Raw genomic sequence first — 25644 nt, forward strand, 5'->3', positions numbered from 1 at the left:
AGTGTCTTCTTCACTGAAGGACTAGACACCCTCCACTGGCAGGAGGGGCGGGACCGGGATCCCTGAATGGGGTGCTTGGTTTGCGCCCCCTCAAAATTGTGCACCCAAGGCCACGGCCCCCCTTCCCCCGCTTGCTATACCCCTGCCCTCACACTTATTTAGCCCCAAGTTTCACATTTCAGTTGTTACCATCTAGGGCAGAAGAGTCATGTACACTACGTAGAGTTGTACTGCCTGCACGTGTTCTTATTGTGTCTTAATTTCCCATCAAGAAAGGTTTGAGGTATTCCAACTTTCATTATAAGAGTCAAACAACAGATCCACGATTTTCAAGCTTTATACCCTCAGGGAAGAACCCTTCTGATCTCTATTTGTCCGGCTACAAATCCCTGTGGGTTGCAGAGAATTCAGACATGCATTCTAAAGCATATTTCCAGTTTATTTGGGACATCAGCCAGGCCTGTGGAGCCTCACCACTGCCGTAAACATGAGGACATGCCCAATAATTCCCTGCTGCTATGTATTGCTGGGGAAGATCTGTAGAGGCAGGCAACCTAACCTTTGGGAAAGCTGAAGAACTCCAGGATTCCCAGGAACACAGCTGGGGGGCGGGGATGGATTAGATCTTATCAGCCAACTCCACCACACAGCTCAGGCATCTAAGCTCTAAGAACAAAGCCTTTTAGTCCAAGTCTAAATAGCCTTGTAACATGCTGGAACAGAATACCAATTCAATATCTTCCAGTATGTAGATATACCTAGACTCTCTTTTTTTAAGTAGATAAATAATTTGTTCAAATTTTAGATTAATACAGTCCAAGTCTAAATAGCCTTGTAACATGCTGGAACAGAATACCAATTCAATATCTACCAGTATGTAGATATACCTAGACTCTCTTTTTTTAAGTAGATAAATAATTTGTTCAAATTTTAGATTAATACAGTACCTGCTATACTGTCTAAAGTAAAGGTAAAGGGACCCCTGACCATTAGGTCCTGTCGTGGCTGACTCTGGGGTTGTGGCGCTCATCTCGCTTTATTGGCCGAGGGAGCTGACATACAGCTTCCAGGTCATGTGGCCAGCATGACAAAGCCGCTTCTGGCGAACCAGAGCAGCGCACGGAAATGCCATTTACCTTTCCTCCAGAGCGGTACCTATTTATCTACTTGCACTTTGACGTGCTTTTGAACTGCTAGGTTGGCAGGAGCAGGGACTGAGTAACGGGAGATCACCCCATTGCAGGGATTCGAACTGCTGACCTTCTGATCGGCAAGTCCTAGGCTCTGTGGTTTAACCCACAGTGCCACCCACGTCCGCTATACTGTCTAGACACTGACAATTTATAGGTATACTACTAGTTCCACATTTCTATGCCGTTTTGCCCAGTCAAAATCTTAAACTGACCTCTGGATGAAAAAAATCTCAGTCGCTTCATCAGTCAAAATAAATCAAGTATGAAACGTATCAATTTATTAGAAGGAAAAAAAACAGAGAATTAAGTTCAGTACCACAAAACTCCTACTACTTTCTTTAGAAGATTAGTAGCCCTCAGAACCTTTATAGACTACCTGGAGGCCCCTCATCCCAAAAGTACCGTATTTTTTGCTCTATAAGACTCACTTTTTCCCTTCTAAAAAGTAAGGGGAAATGTGTGTGCGTCTTATGGAGCAAATGCAGGCTGTGCAGCTATCCCAGAAGCCAGAACAGCAAGAGGGATTGCTGCTTTCACTGCGCAGCGATCCCTCTTGCTATTCTGGCTTCTAAGATTCAGAATATTTTTTTTCTTGTTTTCCTCCTCCAAAAACTAGGTGCGTCTTGTGGTCTGGTGCATCTTATAGAGCAAAAAATACAGTAAGTTGTTTAAAAAAAAAAAAAATCAGTGGCTAAAAGGCGTAAGACTAACAAACAAAGCATCTTGCAGCACCTTGAAGATTTACTGTATTTATAATATAGCATAAGCTTTTTGTGTAGTACATTGAAATGTATCCTGAGTTACCAGAATATATATGCATAGTTTGCAGAAAAGATTATAAACAGAGGTCAGAGAAAAACGAAATGCAGAAAAGTACACATAATTATATAATTTATTTATTTTTACTTATTTTAAAAATGTATTTATACCCTGCTTTTCTCCCAGGCTAGGATAATTAACTGTGATAATTCACAAAGAGTTTTTGATACATCCTGGACACTTAACATATGTTATAAAAATCCGTTGTCTCCATTCAGTCCTCAGCTGACAGCCCTGGACTTCTTGCCATACCGCAATTCAGCATTTGCACAGCGCAGCCTCCCTTTGAAGTTCCTATTTTTTCAAGTGTGGCCATTTTAAGGTCATTTACAAAGTATCCTGGGAGGATGAAATGTCCTTCTGCTGGTTTTTATAATACTGTCACACCAGATCTGTGCCCATTTGTGGCCTGTTTGTGCTATGTAGAATGTGCAAAGCATTGCTGGCAGCCCTTTGTGGACGACATTTTAAAGTCCTGTAATAAAGTTGCCAGAGTAGACCTAGGGGTAGAGTTGACATCTGGGTCTGCTGCAGAATTGCCACAGGATGTCTGTTATCAACAACTGTTTTCACAGAATCACAGAATGACCACCACCACAAAAGGTGACAACGCCACACACTTAGATACCTGTAACTCAGGATCTGATGAAGTGGCCTCTTGCCCACCAAAGCTTATGCCATAATATATTTGTTGGGTCTTTAAGGTTGCACAATACTTCGTTGCAACAGGGGTGCCTGTTTTGGAAAGAGATTACAAGGATCGTATAAGGCTGGATGACATGACCAACTCCTTGTAGAAAGTGCCTTGCAGACCAGAAAAAGGTCAGGACAACAGCAAGCAAACTTGAGCAAAATGGAGATTTCATACAAGAATTTCAACAGAAAAGATTAAGGGAACAATCCCAACTCCTGCCTGGGGAACGGCAGGTCTGAATGGAGCCCTGGAGCCACTGCCAATGTGGAGATCTGCTGCTCGTGCCACCAAGGATGGAAGGTGAGGGAGAGGAACCAGCTCCAGAACGGCACAGAAGAGAGATCTGGATCAGATAAGTAGCTGGACTGGCTTAAGACCCACCAGATTGTTGGCTGGCCAGGTTCTACCCCTTCCTCACACTCAAACTGCCCCATTTTGGGAGATGATGCTGACTACTGACCGTGGTAGCTCCTTGCCTACAAAGGGATACTTCCACCACATTCAAACCCTTGCTAGTGGAGCAAATCAGTGGTTTGGATCCATGGAAGAGGATTCCCAAATTAAGCTGCCTGAAAAACATTAGCAAACATGATCTAAGGCAGCAGGAAAAACCAAGTATGTTCTTATATCTTAAGAAAGCCAAAAAATAATAATACTTGTACTGCAAAGATAACAAAGCAGAACAAAGTACGGCAGAAAAAGCTTTACATGAAAGGATAAGGAAAATTAGATGGGTAAGCAAATATTAATGACAAGGCTTCTTGCCTTCTCCTGCAGCAGATTAAATTCAACCATAGTTTATGTTTTTAAAGGGTAGTTGAGCAAAGATCAATAAATTCAGAGTAAGGAAATAAATTTGAGTGTAGGCTGTTGTTTTTAACTACTATTATGGTAAGGCAAAGGAAAAGAACATAAAGAAAAGGAAGAGCCTTTGAGACGAGAAGAAAGACTTGAATAACAAGGTTATGAGCAGAGCAATCATTTGCAAACAAGCATAATGGGAAATAATACTTCCACAAAGCAGTAGAGGCAAAACGCACAAGAATATTGCAATGGTCAGAATTAGAAAAGGGGGTAATCTAGCAATTTGATAGAAGAGACAGATACAAGCAGGCCATGAGGCACAGAGCGGATTCAACCTGAGGAGAAAGCCAGACAGAAAAAGAAAACCCCAAATGTTGAAAAACTGTGTATATCATGTAAAGAACATGTAATAATAAGTAGCAAGGAACAAACTGAACAACCTGAGCTGCTAATATTAAGCCACTATCAGGAAAGTTACCATATTTTTCGCCCTATAGGACGCACTTTTCCCCCTCCAAAAATGAAGGGGAAATGTGGGTGCGTCCTATGGGGCGAATACAGGCTTCAGGAAGCTCTGCGCAACCCTCCGGAGCCCGGCGCCAAGCCGCGCCGGGCTCCAGAGGGTCGCGCAGAGCTGCCTGCCCTCCCGGGGTCCGCGCAGCTTGGCACCGGGCTCCGGAGGGTTGCGCAGAGCTGCCTGCATTAGGAAGCCTCAGCGCGCCCGGGCTTCGCACAGCTGTCCACAAGCCTGGGTAGACCGGCGCGGCTCCCTAGGCTTGCGGATAGCAGGCTATTCTGGGGGCTGGGGTCGGGGGAAGCTCGGGCTTCCCCCGCGCCAGCCCCGTGCCTGGGGGGGAAATAATTTTTTTTCTTTACCCCCCCCCAAAAAAACCTAGGTGCGTTCTATAGGGCGGTGCGTCCTATGGGGCGAAAAATACGGTAATTTGTTCAAACTTACTCAACTAATACATGTTTGTTTTTCAACACTGTTGATTCAAAAATATGGTATTATGGAGCTGAATGGAACCAAAAAGCCACTGAGTGATCCAGTGCCTGCTGTCACAATGCAGGGCCATCTGCTGATCAATCCAAATCACAGGGGCACACGGTCTCATAATCACAGAGCAGACACACTGCATAATGGATGCCAACCAAGCAGAGAGTTTTAGAAGGTTCAGAGAAGTGAATCACACTACATGGTATAAGGGAAGGCAAAAATATGCTCAGTGACATTATGAAAAGGAAGGGAACCACTAAGGGAAGGGGATAAGAAGGTTTTGGATACCAGCCTCCAAGACTAATGATGGTTAAGATGATAGCAAGCTGAGAACGGGCTAGGTCCAATTTGTTCAGCCGTCAACAACTTGCAGGTTTTAAAGCAGTAAATTGGAGTAGTGAGTGGAGTTATTTACTGTGGCTTGAATCTAATAGGACGACAATATAACCATGGCAAATAAAAATTGGCTAAAGCTAAGAAAAGGAAAAGAGAATGGGCAGAAAACCAGAAGCCCCTCTATGCATGTTACTCGGACTGAAAAAAGAACAAGAAAACCCAAACCACTTGGGTTCAAACCTCTAACTTTTCTGAACATAAAAAAATGCATGACTAAATATGTATCGAATGGATCAGTGCAGGGATCAGAAAATGATAGCCATCACAATGCTGCTTTATCACAGGTTGGGTGCTGCGCATTCTAACAGGTACATTATGTTTGTAGTATATATATTCCAACAGCAGACCTAAGTTCCCACACTTATTCACAAAGATGCTACCATTATACAGTCTTCTTGTCAGTTTCGTCATTGGCTACTGAAGTCTCTCTCCAGAGGGCCTAGAGAAAGATGGCATTCTACAGAAGGAATAGATGAGTATGGATAGTGGGAGAGATAGAATACAATACACTGACAAATTGCCTCTTATTCATACAGGCACAAAAAAGACAGAAAATAATCTGAACAGAACTGTAACAAATTAGCCTTGCCTATCATTAGACAATGAAGACTTCACACCCATCCTTCAAGAATGGAGAATGTATCTACAAGTTCATCTGTTATCCTTATGAATATTCCACCTAGAAAAGTTACTGGCACCTCTCTAATGCTGTCCTCACAATGCTATCCTCACAATTACTAGCACCAGTTTTGAACATGCTGTGGAAGTAATCCACCCTTTTACCACCAAGGTTCCATGTAGAAAAATCAAAATGTCTTAAAACTTAAGCGATAATTAGTCCATGTGAAGAGGTCTTGAATGCCTCCCTCAGAGAGTGCCATTAAAGGTAGACAACAAAAGTCCTGTTGGATTATAGGAATATGGTATAGTGGTTAGAGGGCTGTACCTGGATGTGGGGCATTCTGCTGGGCTTTGGACAATTCATTATAGTTCAGTGGAGCCTACCTCAAAAGATTGCAAGGCTAAAACAGAATAAGAAGGGTAGGATCTAGATCAGGGGTCAGCAAACTTTTTCAGCAAGGGGCTGGTCCACTGTCCCTAAGACTATATTGGGGGAGGGAATAATGAATGAATTCCTATGCCCCACAAATAACCCAGAGATGCATTTTAAATAAAAGCACATGTTCTACTCATGTAAAAACACCAGGCAGGCACCACAAATAACCCAGACATGCATTTTAAATAAAAGGGCACATGCTACTCATGTAAAAACATGCTGATTCCCGGACCGTCCGTGGGCCGGATTGGAAGGCAATTGGGCCGAATCTGGCCCCCAGGCCTTAGTTTGCCTAACCATGATCTAGATGAAATAAACAGCAGGATGCAGGCATACTTCTCATGAAGGATGGATAAGCAATGTGGGTTGTTAAAGCAAGCACAAGTGGTATAATGATGGGATGGAACTGGGGTGGGGGGACAAAGTAGATGAAGAAAGATAAAAAATGGCAAGGATACAGCATTGTGGAGTATTTCAAAATACACAGGCACTGCTGCAGAGAGTGAGGCAAAGGACATACTCTTACAGAGGATGCAGCTGTCAGTGTGGCTACCAGCCACAATAGCTATGTTCTGCCTCTGCTGTTGCCTCTGCCAGCTGCTTGGGATCACAAGAGAGAAGCACACGGTTGCAATCACTGGCCCCTGTGAGAACAGGATGCTGGACTAGATGGGCCTTTGGCCTTATGGATATTAAATTAAGCAGATGGGGATGGGTTAGGAGAAAAGGCACTCTTTGAGTGTGTCTGGCAGTGTGCAACAAGGCTGTGCACAGTTTAGCAAGAAGGCTAACGCTTAGGAAGGCTGCTTATGAAAGAGGTGACTTGGAAAGAGACATTACAACGACAGAGTTCCTACAGGGAAAAGGGGAAGGCATGTAGCTCAGTGGCGAAGCATCTGCCTTGCATGCAGAAGGCTCCTGATTCTATCCTTTGCATCTTCAAGTAGGACTGGGAGAGCATCTTTGCCTGGAACTCTGGCAAAGCCACTGCCAGTCAGTGTAGACAAATTCTCTGCCGGGTGAACCAATGGTCTGACTCAGTGAATAAGGCAGCTTCCTATGCTCCTAAGAAACACCACACCACAATCCAAAGGGTCCACGTATGCAGCAATGGGTCAACGAAAGTTCATACGGACTCAAGGAAAGGAGAACTGCAGAGATACCAAGGCAGCAAAAACAAGAGGTGAGACAGGCATCCGTTTAGCGATTCGAGCGGGGGAGGAATTGCTTATGCTCATTCCTCCTACCAGTTGGTAAAGAAACACTTGAAAATAAGCAGCTGCAGGAGGGATGCATTTGCAACACTGCTTTTGATTCTGTTCCCTTCTCCTTAACGTGCGCTGTCCGTTTCGCCTCTCCTTTGCTTCGGGCACTTTTAAAGGCTGCCCCCCCCAACCGATATTATTTATAAATTAATGCCAGGGTCAGAATGGTCGTGACTGGAGGGTGGCAGCAGTGGCAGAGACAATCCAACTGCTAGATTATGACACACCGGGGTTGCAACCGGAGAGCCCTTTCCGAGCAGGCGTGGGTGACAGTAGATGATGGGGCTTAGGAGGCTTCTTCCCCCCCCCCCAAAAAAAAAACCAACCGAAAACCAAAATCCTAGTCCATTTCGGTTGCATAAGTTTATGCCAACCTACTCCAGAATCTCCAGGAAGAAAAGGAGGAGAGATGAGGGGAGAAGGGTGTAAAAATAATAATAAATCCAGATAAATATAAACATGCCACGGTGTAAACTGGGAAAGCGGGGGGTGAAGAATTGACGCAAATGGGAAGGGGATGGAAGAGAAGCGCGGGCAGGGCAAGACTAAGAACCTAGAATAAAATAAAATAAAAGGTGGAGGAGCTTCTATTTGCTCTTGATACCGGGGACGGGGGGTCCTGCCCTCGCCTCCCCGCCCGACTCACCTGAGAGGCGGCGCTCCCGCAGCAGCCCATGGCGGGCTCGGGGCTGGGTCTCTGCCGCGGGCTCCCGGCATCCAAGCGCCGCGATTCCCCGGCCGCCCGCCCGGCCCCAGGGCGACGGCGGCGGCAGGGGGAGCGGCGGCAAGGCGGCGGGGAAAGGGCGGAGGAGGGAGCGGGAGAGAAGCGGGGGGGGGGGAGCTGGGCTGCTGGCTCCTCCGCCGCCTGCCGCCGCCCCGAGGGCTCGCCCGCCCGCTTGTCCGCAGCGGCGCCCCGGAGGATCCCTTCGCCGAGGCGGCTCCTTAGCTCCTCAGCATCCCTCCTCCTCTTCCTCCTTCTCCTCCTCCTCCTCCTCCTCCCGCATCCCGGCGGCAGCGTCGCGCGGCGCTCCTGGGGGCGGGGCTTGGCGCGAGCGGAGGGGGGGGGGAAAGGAGAAGCAGCAGCAGCAGCAACACAACAGCAGGCGGCCGCCTTCGCCAGCCAACCAAACCAACCAACCAGGCAAGCAGCCCCGCGACCTAGAAACAGCCTCGGAACTCTCCGCTCCGGGGATGCGGGAGAGAGCCGAGCCCAATTGCGGAGAGGCACAAGAGCGCTTACTGCGGGCAACGGGAAGCGCCGCAATGGAACATTATGAAGAGCGGGCAGGCGGCGAGCGCGGTGGGGGTGTCCCGTTCGCTAAACGTGCCCGGCTCACTTCCGGCGTATCATTATTGCTTGCTTTCTCTTTTTCTCTCCTTTTCTTCTGTATCGCTTGACGCACCTCCTGCTTTTTTCTTTTTTTTTGCAGGAGGGGGAAAGAGTGGAGCGAAGTATTTAGCAGCGCGCCGGCTCGGGACAACAACGGCTCTTGTTGTTGTTGTTGTTGCTTTAATCTCCTGATATAATGCCTGCGTGACCTTGGGAAAGCGCCTTGCACTCCTTTTTCCTGTTCCTGTCGTTATTCATAGGAATATCATTTCCCTGTACCCTTCGGTTGCGTGATGACCTTTGCGTCTCTCCTATGGCGGACGGGTTGGGAAAGGAGCAGGGGAGCGAGAGGGAAACCGGGGTGGGTGGACGCAGAGGCACAGCTCGTGAGAACCCAGTGATTTGGGGGGGGGGGAGTTGCTCATTTTTAATTCAAAAGGCAGCGATCGTGGTTTTAAAGCTAAAAAAACAGTGAGCAAGGATCGTGGTTAATTTAAGTCAACGGAGAGCAATCGTGGTATTAAAGCTGTAACAGATCAGCTATTCTTTTTTTTGGGGGGGGGGGGGTTCTCGTCACAATTATTGCCAAGAAAAAGCTTTAAGTTTATTCCAAACTCAAAGAGCGGAGAGTTTGCACCTTCGGAGAGGTTTAAAATGAATGCACACCCTGCATTAAAAGCACATTGCTTCCTCTCCCCCCTCACAAGAATCCTGAAAACTGTCATTTACCCTTCACAGAGTGACAGGTCCCAGCTGCCTTAACAAACTATACTTCCTAGGGTTCCGTGGGGAGGGTGTTATGTGCTTTACATGTATGGTGTATACACTTACTGGTTTTACATGTTTAAATTGTCACTGTTTCGGTGCATGTGTGCACGCATGAAGCAGCTTTGTGGATTTCTCAGCAAATATCCAGATCACCACTCTCCACCTGCTGAAAAATATTAGAAAAAGTGGATTGCATTTGCAATGAGAAACAATATGGGCACATGCAATATTTTACAAGACCGCAAACCTATTGAGAGGGTCAACCCATGTTGACTCCAAAGCATGAAAACAGGTAATGAGAAATCTTCTCTGTATAACATTTCCCCCTACAGTGTGTCAAACATGAGGGAAAAGCAATTCTGAAATTACAAATGCTCAGATCTTCACCTGCATTATCCTTGCCTTTCTACATGAATCCCAAAGCCATGCTTTCGTTGATTAAGCAGTATGTAACTCTCACTAAATAAATACAGCACCAGAATTCTTATCAAACACAGATTTAAAATCTGAACCAGAGAAAACTTCCAAAGTTTTCTTTCCCTACCCAGCATCCACTACCCTTCCCCTTAAAGCTGTTTGACTGAGCAGTGGCAGCATGTGATAGGCATTGTTTCAGAATAGATTAAGGGTGGGAAAAAGTCCCACTGAACACAGTGAGACTTACTTCTGAGCAAATATGTATAAGATTGGTCTGCAAGTGAGAGGCATAATAGTCAAGATTAGACTGTATGAGAATAAGCCATTTGGGCACATCTACGCAACAAGCTTAGGACATCCCTACACATGTCAACTCAGAAGGAAGTCTCGTTGAATTCACTGGGACTTATTCTCAATTAAGTGGACACGGAAGAGCAGCCTCAAACTCTCTGCTCTTTGAGTTTGCTCTGTCTAACGAATCCTATAAACTTGTATTGTGAGAAAAGCTAGGGAGCATTAACAGAATTCTCAGCACTCACACCAAACAGCAGTTCCCAGTATCCTTTAGGGAAAGCCATGAGAGTAAATATGTTATATAAATGACACTACATTTATAGTGCAGAAAGAAGTATGAGATCATTCACAATGTAATAAATAATTATCACTCTTTTTTATTACTGTAAGCCACCAAGCCATAAACAACTCAGAAACTGACAAATGTCTCCTTAACGTCCAACACCCTTCTGAAAAGGCATTTACTGTATATTTAGCATCCAGTAATATGCAGATTTATATAGATCTGTTGATTGCCTTGTAGCTGATTAATTGATCAACTAATTAAAACATTATTTAATTGATTGACAGCTCTAGTAAATAGTCTTGTGACAGACACCTTAGAAATTGACTCTAAATTGGTAGAAGCCTATAAAAATGCAGCTCACGATAAATCTCTCTCAGGGATCCTGCATTCACTGAGCCTGTCGCCAGGCAAAGCAGTCTGTAGGGCATCATGAGGGAATCCTAGACATGTTTACTAAGCAGTAAGTTCCACCACAGTCAGTGGAGTTTACTCCCTACTAGGGCTGCGTGATATCTGGTTTTCATCATCACGATATATCACCAGCTAAATATGGTATCTCGTTATATCGCTATATATCTGCAGTGACGGAGGGCCTTGCTGTGGTGGGCCCTGCCATACCTTCCTGCAGCAGTGGAGATTGTGCCACACTTCACTGCAGCAGCAGAGGCTCCCTGTGGTGGCAGAGGGTGTGGCGTGCTTCTCTCATCATCTGAAAGCTTTACAAGGTGGGGTGGATCCTCAGGACTTTATCACTATTTGGTGAACTTCCACAACACACATGAACAAACAATCACTTTGTCTCATGTATCCATGCAAGTATGACTTAACTTGTTGGAACTTGTAAGACACAGTGGTACCTCGGGTTAAGTACTTAATTCGTTCTGGAGGTCCGTACTTAACCTGAAACTGTTCTTAACCTGAAGTACCACTTTAGCTAATGGGGCCTCCCGCTGCCGCCGGAGCACGATTTCTGTTCTCATCCTGAAGCAAAGTTCTTAACCTGAAGCACTATTTCTGGGTTAGCGGAATCTGTAACCTGAAGCGTATGTAACCCGAGGTGCCACCGTACTTTCTTTTGGTGCAGGCTGGTGAGCAATATCTTGCCTCTGTCTGCTCTGGCAGGATCTATACACAGGAAAAACCCCACTATAAATAAGTCATGAATTAAATTGTTATAACAAAAGGGGGGAAACTATGTAAAATCGCATAGACAAAGTTTTGTACTCTTCAGCACCATCTGGTGTCGCATGTTTATAACATAGTTATACCATTGTAACATGGCTAATGTAGCTGAGTCATCTGTCTTTGACAACACTCTTTTTACCTGGTTCTTAACCCTCACACTTGTCTTCTTCAATAGCACTGTGGAGGAAGAACACAGGTTTCTCTCTTTATTTCTATGCTGTATCCTTACATTTTGTATACGTACAGATGTATTAATAGAAATAAACAAACAACAGAAGCAAGCAACTGAAGGCTGGAACTAGAATACTAATGAGGCAGGCGCTACTACTCAAGAACCAATGTGGTGTGAGTGGTTAGAGTGCTGGACTAGAAAACCTGGGAGGCCAGGGTTCAAATTTTCAGCTTATTGGATGACTTTGGGCCAGCCACTGTCCTTCAGCCCAGCCTATCCTGCAGGATTATTGTGAAGATCAGATGGAGAAGGGAGAATCACATACACCACCCTGAGTGACTTGAAGGAAACGTGGTGTGTAAATGTAATAGTAATGGTAAAGTTAAAGGGACCCCTGACCGTTAAGTCCAGTTGCGGACAACTCTGGGGTTGTGGCCCACATCTCGCTTTACTGGCTGAGGGAGCCAGCATACAGCTTCCGGGTCACGTGGCCAGCATGACTAAGCTGCTTCTGGCGAACCAGAGCAGTGCATGGAAACGCCATTTACCTTCCCACCGGAGCGGTACCTATTTATCTACTTGCACTTTGACGTGCTTTTGAACTGCTAGGTGGGCAGGAGCAGGGTCTGAGCAACAGGAGCTCATCCCATCGCAGGGATTCGAACCGCTGACCTTCCGATCGGCAAGCCCTAGGCTCTGTGGTTTAGACCACAGTGTCACCTGCGTCCCCAAAATGTAATAATAAACTTAATGAAAAAAGACCTCTGTAGGTTTCTGGACAGCACCAAAGCAGCACCCTCTTTCTCTCAGAATTCCTGCAGGTTCTGTGAAGCACCTGATCCCACCCCGATAGCCGCTTCTTGCTACTGGTTAGCTCAGGAGATATTCCATGGCCTGTGAGTTCACAGTCTGAATACAGGACAAGTCGTTAACCTGGCTCAGTGGCAGGATAACTCAGTCAAACTTACCCGAAACGCACTATCAGAACAAGAAGACAAGACTTGTATTATTATAGCCATTCTATAAATACAGACCAATCGGAAGCACAGAGAAGCCAGATGACAGGATGATAGAATCATTTTGCAGTCATCCTAAATAGAACAGATTTGCATGTGAGGAATGAATCATGATGAGAGAAGAAACCTTAGATGCTAATAGCAAGTGTCTTCACCTCTTTGGAATTAGCCCTGACACCTTTTCAGGAGACACAGAGCTTCTCTTAAAACGTAGGTGCTCATAACACTGTCAACAGAAGGTATGCAACTGAAGTGTCTTGCCATCTTTGTGATGCTAATACACTGGTAACACAAATATCGCTATTATGGCATGGTTAAGTAGTGATTTTTTTTGGCTAAAATTAGGTCGTTGCCATTGGCTTTCACGTACCCTAATCTGATCTGCCTAAAGATCAGTGGTTTTATCCTTTCCCATTGGTTTTCACTTGCCACTAAATAACTGGTTAGGTTTCACCGGGTGCAGAGATGATGTGCCAACAAGCCAGAGAGACCCAACTCTGGAATGATATAAAGTACCTTTCATGTTTGATAAGCATTGTATATGTGGGCAGGAGAAAGGATCTCACCCTCCTACTGTGCTCTCAACAACTTCCCAACTATTTTTATTCAAGAAAGCAGAATATGGTGAACAGGGGGCAGGGAAGGCAGCAAATCCTCATATATGTTGTGCTATATCTTGAATAATAGTCTGAAGATGGGCACCAATCTTCAGAAGGAGATGGTGCTCCTTCTGTTTTTTTGAAAAAAATGAGAAATGGTGCCAGTACTCACCATGAAGTTGTTACAGTAAGAATAGTCCTAGAAAAAAAGCTCTGGTCCTGACTCACCACATACTGCTCCCTATTACGGCTCAGCTCTTACACAAAGTCAGAACTAAGCAAACTAAACCTCAGCTTAAAAACCTAAATTTAAACACAATACTTTTTCTTTTCTTTTCTTTTTTGGATTTGTATACTGTCCTTCCTCCAGAGATCACAGGGCGGTTCACAACATAAATATACAAAATGAGAACACAAAATACTGTACATAATAAAAACAAGAACTGGAGCCAACCAATAACGGGACGTAGACTAGCTTCCATGGCTATCAGAAGGGCACGTCTCACCATGGGCATAGCCAACGGGGGGCAGGGAGGGGCAGCTGCCCCCCTCAGTCAATAAAAATACATAGCTGAGGTTCTGCCCCCCCCCGATAAAAAGCCTGCCCCCAACAAAAATCCTGGCTACGCCTATGCCTCTCATTATCTTTTTATTTTTAAATGAGAGCTATAGGTTGATTAATGGGACATGGGTGGCACTGTGGTCTAAACCACAGAGCCTAGGGCTTGCCGATCAGAAGGTCAGCAGTTCGAATCCCCGCGATGGGGTGAGTTCCCGTTGCTCAGTCCCAGCTCCTTCCCACCTAGCAGTTTGAAAGCACGTCAAAGTGCAAGTAGATAAATAGGTACCGCTGCGGCGGGAAGGTAAACGGCATTTCCATGCACTGCTCTGGTTCGCCAGAAGCGGCTTAGTCATGCTGGCCACATGACCCGGAAGCTGTCTGCGGACAAACACCGGCTCCCTTGGCCTATAAAGCGAGATGAGCGTGCAACCCCAGAGTCATTTGCGACTGGGCCTAACGGTCAGGGGTACCTTTACCTTTATAGGTTGATTATCTGTTTAATACCACACCATTTGCTTTAGATACTTTAATAAATAAGTACCCAGGAGCCACAGGTAAACCAGTAGTCAGGGACAAAGAGCAAGTGAAAACTAAAGGGCCTAGCAGAAAGCAGGCGCAAGGAGCAATCAAATAACAATTGAAGAATACAAGGGACACAGGTGGCGCTGTGGTCTAAACCGCAAGCCTCTTGGGCTTGTCGATCAGAAGGTTGGCTGTTCAAATCCCCTCGATGGGGTGAGCTCCCGTTGCTCTGTCCCAGCTCCTGCCAACCTAGCAGTTCGAAAGCACACCAGTGCAAGTAGATAAATAGGTACCACTGTGCGGGAAGGTAAACGGCGTTTCCGTGTGCTCTGGTTTCTGTCACAGTGTCCCAATGCACCTAAGACCAGTGGGTGAGGCACTCCAGGAAGCAGAGCCTAGTTCACTAGCTTTCCAAGTGGGGAAGGACGCATGTGATTCCTCAGCTGGGGCACCTGCCTCATCAAGCGCAGAAGCTGCAATCAACAGACACAGTATAAGAAGGCAGCAGAGCTGAGGTACTTTGTCTATTCAACTGCCCATGTTGAGGGACCTCACCTGGGATTCTCCTCAGACCGTCATGGGTTTCTACTTCGAGATTGACTCTGGTCTGTATCCTGACTGCTGAACTCCCATATTGGCGTACTTGGACTTACCCTGAACTGCGTTTCCTGATCTTTGAACTTGGCTTGTATGGATTGGCTTTTGGACTTGGAACTTTGCCTTGGCACGCTGTCTGCCAGGTAGGCCAGGGGATCAGGACACTTGAAAAGATAAAATACAACAAATAAAGCCAATTTTAAAACCGGTGTGTGTGTGTGTGTGTTAAAACTATGAACAATACAATTACATAAAAAGCATGTTTAGTAAAATATGAATAAGGACATGTCCTATCCACTCTGCTAAAAGATGAGCACAGCCATAGGAGACAATAGTAATAATTTTATTTACCGGTATATGGTGCCCATCTGACTGGGTTGCTGCAACCACTCTTGGCTGCCTTCAGATGTCTTTATTGCCAAAGGTCTTAGTAAACAAAGAAGCCTTCACCTGGTGCCTAAAGACCGACAAAAATGGCACCAGGCATGTCTCCCACCACACCATAAAGACCTGTTCTCATGTGGCCACCCTCTGCACCTGTCTTGGGTTGGGCTCCTGGAGAAGGGCCTCTGGTGAAGACCACAAGGTCTGGGCTGGTTCATATAGGGAGAAATAACCTCCATGTTCAATTGTGTGGTCATTTCAGTGCTAAGCCTGAACCCCTGCCAATGTACCAACTACCCAAAGCTTCTCCACATGTCGCCATGCAGTGTGAGGCTCAAAACTAAGCTATGTCCCTTAGGGACACTTATGTGGAAGGAAATCCAACTGAACAGAGTAATAATAATAATAATAATAATAATAATAATTTTTATTTATACCCCGCCCTCCCCAGCCAAGGCTGGGCTCAGAGCAGCTTACAAGCAATAATAAAAACAAGTTAAATGATTACAACTTAAAAACAAAATTAAAAAATACAACATTAAAATATTGAAACATTAAAATATTAAAATGTAGCCTCATCGCAGAAGGAGAAGGAAAAGAAAAAAGAAAGAGAGGGAGGGAATCAAATTGGCTCCAAGCCAAAGGCCAGGTGGAACAACTCTGTCTTACAGGCCCTGCGGAAAGAAATCAGATCCTGCAGGGCCCTGGTCTCATGAGGCAGAGCATTCCACCAGGCCGGAGCCAGTGTCGAAAAGGCCCTGGCTCTGGTTGAAGCCAATCTAACTTCCTTAGGGCCCGGGACCTCTAGGGTGTTGCTATTTATGGACCTTGAGGCTCTCCGTGGGGCATACCGGGAGAGGCGGTCCCGTAGGTACGAGGGTCCTAGGCCGTGAAGGGCTTTAAAGGTCAAAAGCAGCACCTTAAATCTGACCCTGTACTCCACCGGGAGCCAGTGCAGCTTGAAAAGCACTGGGTGAATATGCTCCCATGGCAGAGACCCCGTGAGGAGCCTCGCTGCTGCATTCTGCACCCGCTGGAGTTTCTGGGACAGCTTCAAGGGCAGCCCCGCGTAGAGCGAATTACAGTAGTCAAGCCTGGAAGTGACCGTCGCATGGATCACTGTGGCCAGGTCGGGGCAGGAAAGGTAAGGGACCAACTGCTTGATGCGGCGAAGGTGGAAAAATGTCGCCTTGGCTGTTGCTGTAACTTGCGCCTCCATGGAAAGGGAGGCGTCAAGGATTACACCCAAACTCTTAACGGAAGGCAATGGCACTAATTGGGCCCCTGCAAGAGAAGGGAGTTGGTCCCTCATCCCCATGCCATCCCGACCCAGCCATAGGACCTCTGTCTTCGAAGGATTTAGTTTCAATCGGCTCCCACGAAACCATCCAGCCACAGCTTCCAAGCATCTGGTCAGTGTGTTCGGGGCCGAGTCGGTGTGGCCATCCATCAGCAGATAGAGCTGAGTGTCATCAGCATATTGGTGACAGCCCAGCCCAAATCTCCAGATAATCTGGGCAAGGGGGCACATAAAGATGTTAAAAAGCATTGGGGAGAGGATTGCGCCCTGCGGCACTCCACACACCAAGGAGTGGCGTGACGACATTTCCCTCCCTCGCGCCACCCTCTGGCCCCGACCAGAGATAAAAGAGCACAGCCATTTACGGGCTATGCCCTGTATCCCCACGTCTGCGAGGCGGTGGTCCAGAAGATCATGATCAACCATGTCAAAGGCTGCTGACAAATCTAAAAGGATCACCAGTCCTGACCCGCCTCGATCCAGCTGTCTACGGAGATCGTCTGTTAGGGCAACCAGAGCCGTCTCGGTCCCAAAACCAGGACGGAAACCGGACTGAAATGGATCTAAAGCCGATGTACAAGATGCTCTCCATGTCACACATGAGGGGCAGGACTTGGGAAGTCAACACACCTCCTCTGGCTCTTAGAACAATTTCACTGCCCCTTAGCTGGTCCTGATGAGATGCTTCTCTCTGTTACTTGTCTCCTTCTACTTCCACAGCATTCCTGTTTCATCAATTTGGGCTTCACTTAGCCCCTCCAAAGGCCTCAGCTAGCAGGAGAGAGACACATCTTTATATGTGGTTCATTTGGAACAGGCCACTAAACATTTGTCACTGCCTATCATCCTGACATATTGAATCTAAGGCACCAGGAACTATATACATATACATAAACACACACACATCTTCCTCAGAGCAGCTCCTTGTGAAAGTCAAACTCATGCCAGATAGTGACAGGATAGCTGCCTTATTTTAATTTATTTGCTGTTGCTTAATTTACTTGGCTTGCATGCACAGCCAGGAAAGCGCCATTTGTTTCGGCGAGGTGAGGAAAAGTTCCGTGCGACCCAAATGAGCTGCTGAAAACGGAACACAATCTTTCTTGCGCAGACAGTATCATCATAATACATTATTAGCCATTGTGATCTTCTATCATTCCACTCTGGGAGAATTATGGCTGTGGCACTGAGGATGTAAGGCTACAGGCTGAGCACTGCTTGCTACAAATCTCTCGCAAAGCTCTTGCAATAAATCTCCAAGAGAAAAGTCATTTAAAGAAAGGAATGGGGGGGGGGGATGACACTAAGGGGAGCTGTCATTTGTTTTCTTAGGGAAGAGGGGACAAGCAGCTGTGAAGGGACACGACGTACTCTTAACGTCGCAAAAGGTGGCAGCATTCATCACGGCAAAAGCAACATTCTCGGTGGAGGGCAAGCATGGAGGGGAAGCAATATCCAGCCCCCTTGCCCACAGACCTGTGAAATAAATGGCTCTTCTTGATGAAATCATTTCTCTTGCTTTTATTAGCTACACAGGAGACCACAAGTGATTTGGCCATTTCCGACGCTGAGAACCTGTGTACGCACACCTTGATGGAATTCACCCCGCAAAGAATCATCCGCCATCCCCTCGTTGGCGTGCCTGCTCACCAAAACGATAGCAGTGGCTTTTGTGGGGTTAAAACAGAATTATGTCGTTAGAAGAAGAAGAGGAAGAAGAGTTTGGATTTGATATCCCGCTATATCACTACCCTAAGGAGTATCAAAGCAGCTAACATTCTCCTTTCCCTTCCTCCCCCACAACAAACACTCTGTGAGGTGAGTGAGGCTGAGAGACTTCAAAGAAGTGTGACTGGCCCAAGGTCACCCAGCAGCTGCATGTGGAGGAGCGGGGAAGCGAACCCGGTTCACCAGATTACGAGTCTAGCGCTCTTAACCACTACACCACACTGTCTCTCATAGGTTTGGAAGCCTATAAGAGATTCCTCAACAAAAAGGTAAGTAATTATACTCGAGCCACATCCTACACAAAGCTGTCAGATCAGTATTATTTACCTGAACTTAAGAAGAGCTCTGCTGAATCAGTCCAAAGGCCTGCTTTCCGTTCTCACTGTGAGCAACCACATTCCTATGGGAAGTCCACTGGTACAATAACCTGCTCCCAATTCTGCCAGCTGGAATTGAGGCAGACTGCCTCGGATGCTGAAGGTCAGAGGGAGCCTTCTGAAGTCCTACCCTCCCATTTTATTTATTTTCATTTACTTATGGTATTCCATAAGTGATGGTATTCCAGCTGAACTATTTAAAATTTTAAAAGATGATGCTGTTAAAGTGCTACACTCAATATGCCAGCAAATTTGGAAAACTCAGCAGTGGCCAGAGGATTGGAGAAGATCAGTCTACATCCCAATCCCAAAGAAGGGAAGTGCCAAAGAATGCTCCAACTACCGCACAATTGCACTCATTTCACACGCTAGCAAGGTTATGCTTAAAATTCTACAAGGCAGGCTTAAGCAGTATGTGGACCGAGAACTCCCAGAAGTGCAAGCTGGATTTTGAAGGGGCAGAGGAACCAGATACCAAATTGCAAACATGCGCTGGATTATGGAAAAAGCTAGAGAGTTCCAGAAAGACATCTACTTCTGCTTCATTGACTATGCAAAAGCCTTTGACTGTGTCGACCACAGCAAACTATGGCAAGTTCTTAAAGAAATGGGAGTACCTGATCACCTCACCTGTCTCCTGAGAAATCTCTATGTGGGACAAGAAGCTACAGTTAGAACTGGATATGGAACAACTGATTGGTTCAAAATTGGGAAAGGAGTACGGCAAGGCTGTATATTGTCTCCCTGCTTATTTAACTTATATGCAGAATTCATCATGCGAAAGGCTGGGCTGGATGAATCCCAAGCCGGAATTAAGATTGCCGGAAGAAATGTCAACAACCTCAGATATGCAGATGACACAACCTTGATGGCAGAAAGCGAGGAGGAATTAAAGAACCTTTTAATGAGGGTGAAAGAGCAGAGCGCAAAATATGGTCTGAAGCTCAACATCAAAAAAACGAAGATCATGGCCACTGGGCCCATCACCTACTGGCAAATAGAAGGGGAAGAAATGGAGGCAGTGAGAGATTTTACTTTCTTGGGCTCCATGATCACTGCAGATGGTGGCAGCAGTCACGACATTAAAAGACGCCTGCTCCTTGGGAGAAAGGCGATGGCAAACCTAGACAACATCTTAAAAAGCAGAGACATCACCTTGCCAACAAAGGTCCGTATAGTAAAAGCCATGGTTTTCCAAGTAGTGATGTATGGAAGTGAGAGTTGGACCATAAAGAAGGCTGATCGCCAAAGAATTGATGCTTTTGAATTATGGTGCTGGAGGAGACTCTTGAGAGTCCCATGGACTGCAAGAAGATCAAACGTATCCATTCTGAAGGAAATCAGCCCTGAGCGCTCACTGGAAGGACAGATCCTGAAGCTGAGGCTTCAATACTTTGGCCACCTCATGAGAAGAGAAGACTCTCTGGAAAAGACCCTGATGTTGGGAAAGATGGAGGGCACAAGGAGAAGGGGACGACAGAGGACGAGATGGTTGGACAGTGTTCTCGAAGCTACCAGCATGAATTTGACCAAAGTGCAGGAGGCAGTGGAAGACAGGAGTGCCTGGCATGCTCTGGTCCAGGGGGTCACGAAGAATCGGACACGACTAAACAACAACAATTAAATTTGTAGACCACCCTTCATCCTAAGATCTCAGGGTGGTTCACAGCATAAAAATGCAAGATAAAAACACAAAATGCATAATAGAAACAGAAACAGAAACAGTAACACCCACCACCACAAACACATTTAAAATGGCATAGGATGTTAATCAGCCCAAGGCCTGGTTGAAGAGGAATGTTTTTGCCTAGTACCTAAAGGTGTATAACGAAGCCTCCCTGGGGAGATTATTCATCATCAACAATTTTTTTATTTATATGCTGTCCATCTGACCTGGAAATGTAGGGGACAGAACAATTAGGAACTGGGAGAAACTGAAATTCTCATATTCTCTCATCCCTGTAGACATATGATTCTAGGTCTTCATTATCACCCATTAGCTAGGCTCCTGTTACTCTCAGGTGCTAGGACAAAGTGGATAAAGAGTGCTACCTATGAAGTAGACATGAATGCCCTTCAACAGGCTGAAGCCCACATAACTGATAAGCTGCTCAGCAGGAACACCTAATCCCAAAGCCAGTAATTCTTAAACAGTGTGTTGGGATGTCCGAGTACGCCATCCGATAACTGTTAGAGTGTCTCAGGAATTAAAGGCCACAGGTGAAAGGTGCAACTTTCTCATTGCATGTCAGCATGCTTCATTATCCTGGAAGGAGAAGCCCCATCAGGAAGAAAACATCTGGAGAGAGAGAGAGTATTGGGGAGGCAGCATGGGTGAAGTTTGGCACCCTCTCGATCCAGCCCGTTTTGTGCTGGTGCCATTTAGCTCCTTTATCCCCCGCCCCATCGAAATGTGCAGTGAGATGATTCTGACCCACAGGTCTATCACCTGTCACATCTGCTTTGCCCCTTACAAGCACAAGATAAATTGTTCATGAAAGCCCAGAGCTTTCCTGTATCCCTTCCCCCCTCCGCCTCAAGGAGCGTAAGTCCTGATCATTTTGTGAACATCCCCTCCCTGCTGCCCTGCTCTATCAATTCTTGCTTGTATTAGATATCAATTCAATGGATGTGAGTAAACACAGTTGCCTGCTTGATGCTCGCATGGTCCGCTCAGCCTCGGTTGGTGCTGTGGTCTAAACAGCTAAGCCTCTTGGGCTTGCTGATTGGAAGGTCAGTGGTTCGAATCCGCACGACAGGGTGAGCTCCAGTTGCTCTGTATCAGCTCTTGCCAACCTAGCAGTTTGAAAGCACACCAGTGCAAGTAGATAAATAGGTACCGCTGCAGTGAGAAGGTAAGCGACGTTTCTGTGCGCTCTGGTTTCCGTCATGGTGCCCCACATTGAACCAGAAGCGGTTTAGTCCTGCTGGCCACATGACCCGGAAAGCTGTCTGTAGACAAACGCTGTCTTCCTTGGCCTGAAGTAAGATGAGTACTGCAACTCCATAGTCGTCTTTGACTGAACCTAACTGTACAGGGGTCCTTTACCTTTTTACCTTGCCCCGCAATGGAGTGAGCTCCCGTTGCCTCGTCCCAGCTCCTGCCCACCTAGCAGTTCGAAAGCATGTCAAAGTGCAAGTAGATAAATACGTACTGCTCTGGCGGGAAGGTAAACGGCATTTCCGTGCGCTGCTCTGGTTCGCCAGAAGCGGCTTAGTCATGCTGGCCACATGACCCGGAAGCTGTACGCCGGCTCCCTCGGCCAGTAAAGTGAGATGAGTGCTGCAACCCCAGAGTCGGTCACGACTGGACCTAATGGTCAGGGGTCCCTTTACCTTTACACATGACTGTAGCCACAATCCATCACATCCTGTCACTTCTTGAGAAGTACTGCTGATAAATTTCCCCTCAAACCGGCTTCCATCCGATTTGAATACATCAGCTGCAGTTAAGCCAGTGTTTCCCAAACTCGGGTCCCCTGCTGTAGTCTAACAACTCCCATCATCTCTAGCTAGCAGGACCAGTGGTCAGGGATGATGGGAGTTGTAGTCCAACAGCAGCTGGGAATCATCTAGTCCAGTGTTGGCCAAACTTGGGTCTCCAGCTTTTTTGGGACTACAATTCCCATCATCCCTGTTAGCTAGGGATGATGGGAGTTGTAGTCCAAAAACAGCTGGAGACCCAAGTTTGGCCAACACTGATCTAGTCCAATGCAGGAATCTTTCACCCAATGTGGGGCTCAAACCCACGACTCTGAGATTTAAGAGTCTCATGCTCTACTGAGTGCCCAGATGAGAAGTAGAGCTGAAGGTCTTGCGGTTGGGCTGGGGACAACAAATCAAGTTATTCATACTGGGTGACGACACCCTTGTCCTCTCTCCGCTGTGTACAGCAAAGTAATAATGCGAGTTGAAATGTAGCAAGGGGGGGGGGAGAGAATGACCTCACTGTGTTTCAAGTCACTAATGTGTACATAGCCTCCACCCCCAAATAGGAGAGAGAGAGAGAGAGAGAGAGAGAGAGAAATATGTGTGTAAAAAACAAGAGGTTATGTGCTTGTCACTTGAAAGGGGGCACTGAAGAACCATTGCCCAAGCAGGAGGCTCTGATTCCTGGAAGATTATCTCACTTGCTCCCTAGCCCCCTGGTCTTGACAATTTATTAAAGTGCCAGTGAAGTCATCCTAGCTGAGCACTAGATGAAAAGGACATCATCTGCAGCCAATGGCAATTTATGCCTGCCTCTCTTTTGGCTCCCACACCGGTGCTGTGAACGTATTTAGTATTGTCTTGTGTGCATTTCGAAGACTCCCATGGGGGGAACGAGCGCTAAGGTGGAGAGGCCACAGCTGTGCCTGCCGTTAAAGGGAGACGGAGACTATTGTGCCACTTGGAGATCTTTCTTGAAACCAAAAATGCTGAGGTTAAAATGATTTGTTTCTGCAATCATGCCTTTGGCAGAATTCCAAGCGGAGAGTGGTTGGGAGCGTGAAGCCGTTCCTTTCATTCGGCTAAGAGCTTCTGTGGATTGATGGTCTGCGGAGCAGCGTTGACGTAGGAGACCATTTAAACATAAATAAGGAGTTTTTGGGGGGCTTTTTGTGTGTGCAGTGATATCTAGTGCACCGATATCAAATGGGCCGGTGGCTTAAAAAGATTATAACAGGGCACAGCCCAGACGTCATGGAGAGATGCAGAAAGGGTGTGCGAGAAAGAGAGTTGTAGAAACCGTTATGAAGAGTTTGGATTTGATATCCCGCTTTATCACTACCCGAAGGAGTCTCAAAGTGGCTAACATTCTCCTTTCCCTTCCTCCTCCACAACAAACACTCTGTGAGGCGAGTGAGGCTGTGAGACTTCATAGAAGTGTGACTAGCACAAGGTCACCCAGCAGCTGCATGTGGAGGAGTGGAGATGCGAACCCGGTTCACCAGATTACGAGTCCACCGCTCTTAACCACTACACCACACTGGCTCCTTAAGTTTTGTTGGGTTGGAATGTACTTTAATATATAAGCAGGGGAGCCAACCCTCTAGATCAGGGTTTCCCAAACTTGGGTCTCCAGTGGTTTTTGGACTACAACTCCCATCATCCTTGGCTAGCAGGACCAGTGGTAAGGAATGATAGGTACTCTAGTCCAAAAACAGCTGGAGACCCAAGTTTGGGAAACCCTGATCTAGATGTTGGACTCCAAGTATTTACGGGACCGCCTCTCCTGGTATGCCCCGCAGAGGACCTTAAGATCTATTAATAACCATAGTTTAGAGGTCCCAGGCCCTAAGGAAGTCAGACCTTCTCAGTGATGGCTCCGACCTGGTGGAATGCTCTGTCCCATGAGACTAGGGCCCTTCAGGATTTAACCTCCTTCTGTCAGGCCTGTAAGACAGAGCTATTCCGCCTGGCCTTTAATTTGAATTCAGCCTGATCTTTTATTTCCCTTCTCTTCCCTCCCCTCCCCCTTTATGAAGATTACCCACTCTGGGATCCCGCAGCTAATTCTCCCCTGGCCTCCTCACTGGCCCAAGTAGGACTAATTCAGCCAGCTAGCCCTGGTGAGTATCATGCTTATTAGATGGATTTCCCCCAAATTGATTTCTGAACTTTGAATTTTATTGTTAGTCTTGTTTTTATACTGTATTTTATGCTGCTTCTACAATTAAGTGTTTTAAATTTGTTGTTAGCCGCCCTGAGCCCGGTTTTCTGAACTGGGAAGGGCGGGGTATAAATAAATTATTATTATTATTATTATTATTATTATTAATCTCTTTACCATTGGTCATTCTAGCTGGTGCTGATGGAGTCCAGGAGACTCCATCCTAGGAGACTAGGGTTCGAATCATCCACACAGCCATGAAGCTCTGGGACCAGTCACTACTTGTCGTCAGGATAACCTGAAGCAGAGGATAAAATGGGGAGAAGGAGAATTATGCATGCCATCTTAAGCTCCTTGGGGGAAAGGTGGGGTATAAATGTGAGAAATAAATTAAATCAATCAAGAAATCTGAGAACAGTCATCCACCTGGCTCACTATTGTCTACACTGACTTCAAGAAGATCTCCAGTATTATGGACAGGATCCCCTCACCCCATCATGAGATACAGTGGTACCCCAGGTTACATACGCTTCAGGTTACATACACTTCAGGTTACAGACTCCGCTAACCCAGAAATAGTGCTTCAGGTTAAGAACTTTGCTTCAGGGTGAGAACAGTTTCAGGTTAAGTACGGACCTCCGGAACGAATTAAGTACTTAACCTGAGGTACCACTGTACTAGGAACTGAACTTTAGACTTTTTGCTTGTGAAACATCCACTTTACCACTGATCTATTGCCCTTCCCCACAGATCATACCCACACCATGCATTCAAAACACACAGCCTCCCTCAAAGAATCCTAGACACTGTAGGTTGCTATGGCTGCTGAAAACTGAAGCTCTGGGAGGGGTGAGCTAAGATTCCCAGGATTCTTTGGGGGACAAACCATGTCCTTTAAATGTACTGTATTTTCCCATATATAAGACAAGGGTTTTTTAAATTATAAAAAAATGCTAAAAATTGTGGGTCATCTTATACACGGATAGTGCAGAGGTCGGATGGGCAATTGGTGGCTGCCATGAGCAGGAGATTTTGTCAGCAGCGTTTGGGCGGGTGATTGGCGGCTGTGGCAGGGTCTGCTGTCGATTGGCTGTTGCGGCAATTGGCAGCTGCTGGCAACCCCCCCCCCAAAAAAGCTCAACAAGTCTGAGCAATCCCCCCCAAAAAAGCTCAACAATCTGGGCAATCTCCCTCCATTTCCTCCCCCCCAAAAGATGTCGTCTTATACAAGGGAGGAGTGTTATCCATGGAAAAATACGGTATGCTGTGGCTGTGACCCTGAGTGTACC

At 46.4% G+C, this 25644-nt stretch overlaps 1 protein-coding gene and 1 long non-coding RNA gene across 7 annotated transcripts in view; both read right to left on the bottom strand.

The window, feature by feature from the left end:
• Positions 1-8026, bottom strand: part of SLC44A1 (solute carrier family 44 member 1) — an 80517-nt gene extending 72491 nt beyond the window's left edge. The window contains exon 1 of one of the 2 annotated variants that reach the window (XM_080986781.1): positions 7872-8024. In XM_080986781.1, coding sequence (XP_080842907.1) covers positions 7872-7901 — 30 coding nt within the window. In that variant the 5' untranslated portion in view covers positions 7902-8024. Of the gene's footprint in view, positions 1-7871 lie in introns of both variants that reach the window. The other variant, XM_080986780.1, reaches the window with a different exon arrangement.
• A 4419-nt stretch (positions 8027-12445) lies between these two features.
• On the bottom strand, positions 12446-25196 carry LOC308466320. 5 transcript variants are annotated; one of them, XR_013980744.1, is made up of 6 exons: positions 25026-25196; positions 24533-24653; positions 18134-18324; positions 14932-15137; positions 13064-13190; positions 12446-12586 (listed from the first exon to the last, which is right to left on the bottom strand). It is a non-coding gene; the product is annotated as an uncharacterized lncRNA (long non-coding RNA). The 5 variants fall into 5 exon arrangements; XR_013980745.1 differs by having other exon boundaries at positions 12446-12655; XR_013980746.1 differs by lacking the exon at positions 12446-12586 and adding an exon at positions 12684-12768.
• Positions 25197-25644: the final 448 nt, after the last annotated feature.

The sequence above is a fragment of the Podarcis pityusensis genome, assembly GCF_964106645.2.
Source record: "Podarcis pityusensis genome assembly, chromosome: 17".
Classification (NCBI taxonomy): Eukaryota; Metazoa; Chordata; class Lepidosauria; order Squamata; family Lacertidae; genus Podarcis; species Podarcis pityusensis.